General features: G+C 41.0%; 1 protein-coding gene across 1 annotated transcript; it reads right to left on the bottom strand.

The window, feature by feature from the left end:
* Positions 1 to 232: 232 nt before the first annotated feature.
* LOC133002955 (odorant receptor 131-2-like) lies at positions 233 to 1,165 on the bottom strand. The gene has a single exon (XM_061072544.1). It carries the CDS (start codon positions 1,163 to 1,165, stop codon positions 233 to 235), a length of 933 nt encoding a protein of 310 aa, XP_060928527.1.
* Between the last annotated feature and the right edge of the window lie 1,334 nt (positions 1,166 to 2,499).

Consider the following 2,499-nt stretch of genomic DNA (forward strand, 5'->3'; position numbering starts at 1 on the left):
GGACTTGTCATAACTTAGCCCACCTATTTTTAATGAATATCATACTAAAATGGCAGATACACATGGCATATACATTTACCCAGAAGAACAAGGACTTTGTGTTTTGTCACCATTACTTACAAGGGACGTGCATTAGGAAGGGTCTCTTATAGGCCAGAGTGAAAAGTAAGAATATAAACCTGTTCCACCTGTTACATGGGCTCCTGACTTCTGTCTTTAATCTTATTTAATTCTATGACCAGGGTTTGACTTTCTTTGAGCAGCAGACAAACTTTTTCCCGATGTAGCCCCTGAGGCTCTGGTCTCTGAAGCCGTAGATGAGCGGACTCAGAAAACGTGGGATCAGGATGAAACAGAAGAAATTAAAAAAGGCAATGTCTTCTGGAGGCCAGTTGGCGTGCAGCACTATGAGAGACTCAGTGATGGGATTGCTGAAGGCCAGCATGCACAGCAGCAGCTGGAAGCCGTGCAGCAGCACCGTGTGCATGGCTTTGCTCACAGACACTCTGTCCTGTCTCAGCTTCCTGGTCTCCAGCAGGATTCTCACATATGTAAAGAGGATGATGATGGCGACCACTGCAAAGAAGAGCAAACTGACAATAGTTTTGAACAGCGTCTGGATCAGAGAATTGTGGACAACAATATTTTTGCAAATCACAGGGGTGGAGAGGACATCCACAGATGGATCACTTTTCCCGATGGAGATGTCAATGACAGGCAAGATGCAGCTGATGAACCAGAGAGACAGAATAATGATCCAGATACGGTCTGAGCGCCAGGAGGCCGGGCGTCGCAAGGGATAGACGATGGCAATGTAACGCTCCAGTGACATGGTGGCCAGGATTAAGGGGGTGTTCTGGAAAGTGACGTAGGATATAAAGAACAGGGGAAGACAGTATACCAGAGCAAAGTTCACCTGACCCATGACGAAGAGGAAGAGCAGCACAGAGGTCATGACCTGGAGGGTGTCGTTGACCAGCATGGTGGCGAACAGGATGTAGCGGGACGTGTCCATGAACTGCCTGTGGGACGCAAATATGTGCAGCATGACAGCGATGCAGCACAGGAAGACGCAGAAGAAAGGGACGACCACACACACCTTGATGATCACAGACAGGCTCCTGTGGGAGGTTGCGTTGGTTGGAAGTTCAGTCAGATTCTGCATGTTGCAGCTGTGGAGGCCGGGGAGCACAAATGTTAAAGCAGTTAAAGCTCCATGTACATACTGAGAAATAAAATAAATACACACATAAAAACAACAACATAATCTACTTGATAACTGACAGAACATTGCAAATACTGTATTGAATTTAAAGCAGTTTGAACAACCATCTTTCATAATAACAAAGCACTTAATTCACCTACAAATGTCTTCCTCCGTCAACAAAGTTCAGATTTCTATTCTTCTCATCATAAGATGTGTCTTCGATGAACGTCCCTGAGACGTTCTCCCTCTAATCTCTGGTCTCGTTCCTATATGTTGTGTCTGATATAGGCCTCATTCCTCCAGAGATAAAGTTATTTCATGCTTTCATCATTAAGCATTATGTTTTTCATCATCAACAGATTTCAGTGGGGAGTTGGACTCGCAGGCTGAGAGGAGATATGTGAAAGGAAGCTCTGAACATGGACAGTGTTGTTACATGAAACTTTTGTTAAATCATATCGTCTTAAAATCAGAACAAACACGTTACAAGTGATGTTCCACTAAACTTGGTCAGGACCCTCAAAACCCCTTCAAAGCAAAGTCATAAAACTGGGATTGTTTTAAAAGTATTATTTATTATTTGCAAGTCGTTATATCATCATTTATATCTCCAAACCAAAGTTTTGGCAGGGTATAATTACTTTTACAGTAAATCGATTTCCAACATTATTATTTCATAATAAAGATGTTGATAATATAATTATTTTATTCTATATTCAAACGGAAGTTTCAGCCCACTGATTTTAACGTTGTTTAGACATGTATGGTATTTTAATTTTTATAAGAGAGAGAGAGAGAGAGAGAGAGAGAGAGAGAGAGAGAGAGAGAGAGACTGAAGCAGCTGCCAGGTTGTGTCATAACAACTCAAATTCAATCCCACAACTGTCAACAACCTGCATTGACTCTGGTGGTGGATCCATAAATGTGTCGATATTGAGGACAAACAATCAGTATCTGGTTATTTCTTGTTCAGAGATTGTACATTCTGTTCTCTCCACATCACATTTAATCTTTGATTACATCAGAACAACTTGAAATGTTCACTCCCTTTATGTATATGCAAGAACGGGGTTGCTGCAGATTTCATAAAACTAGGTTTTAGACATTTAACAGTCGTATAGAAAACAATTAAATACTTTTAAATATATTTCGTAATAACATCAGCACATGTTAGAAAGTATTACGGAAAACCAGTTGGGACATTAGGACTTATAATATTTGAATTCATATCACATGGACTCATATAACACACATTTCCACTGTTAATAATCATTCACTGGATCCAGATATGC

Source organism: Limanda limanda, chromosome 6 (genome assembly GCF_963576545.1).
Source record: "Limanda limanda chromosome 6, fLimLim1.1, whole genome shotgun sequence".
NCBI lineage: Eukaryota > Metazoa > Chordata > Actinopteri > Pleuronectiformes > Pleuronectidae > Limanda > Limanda limanda.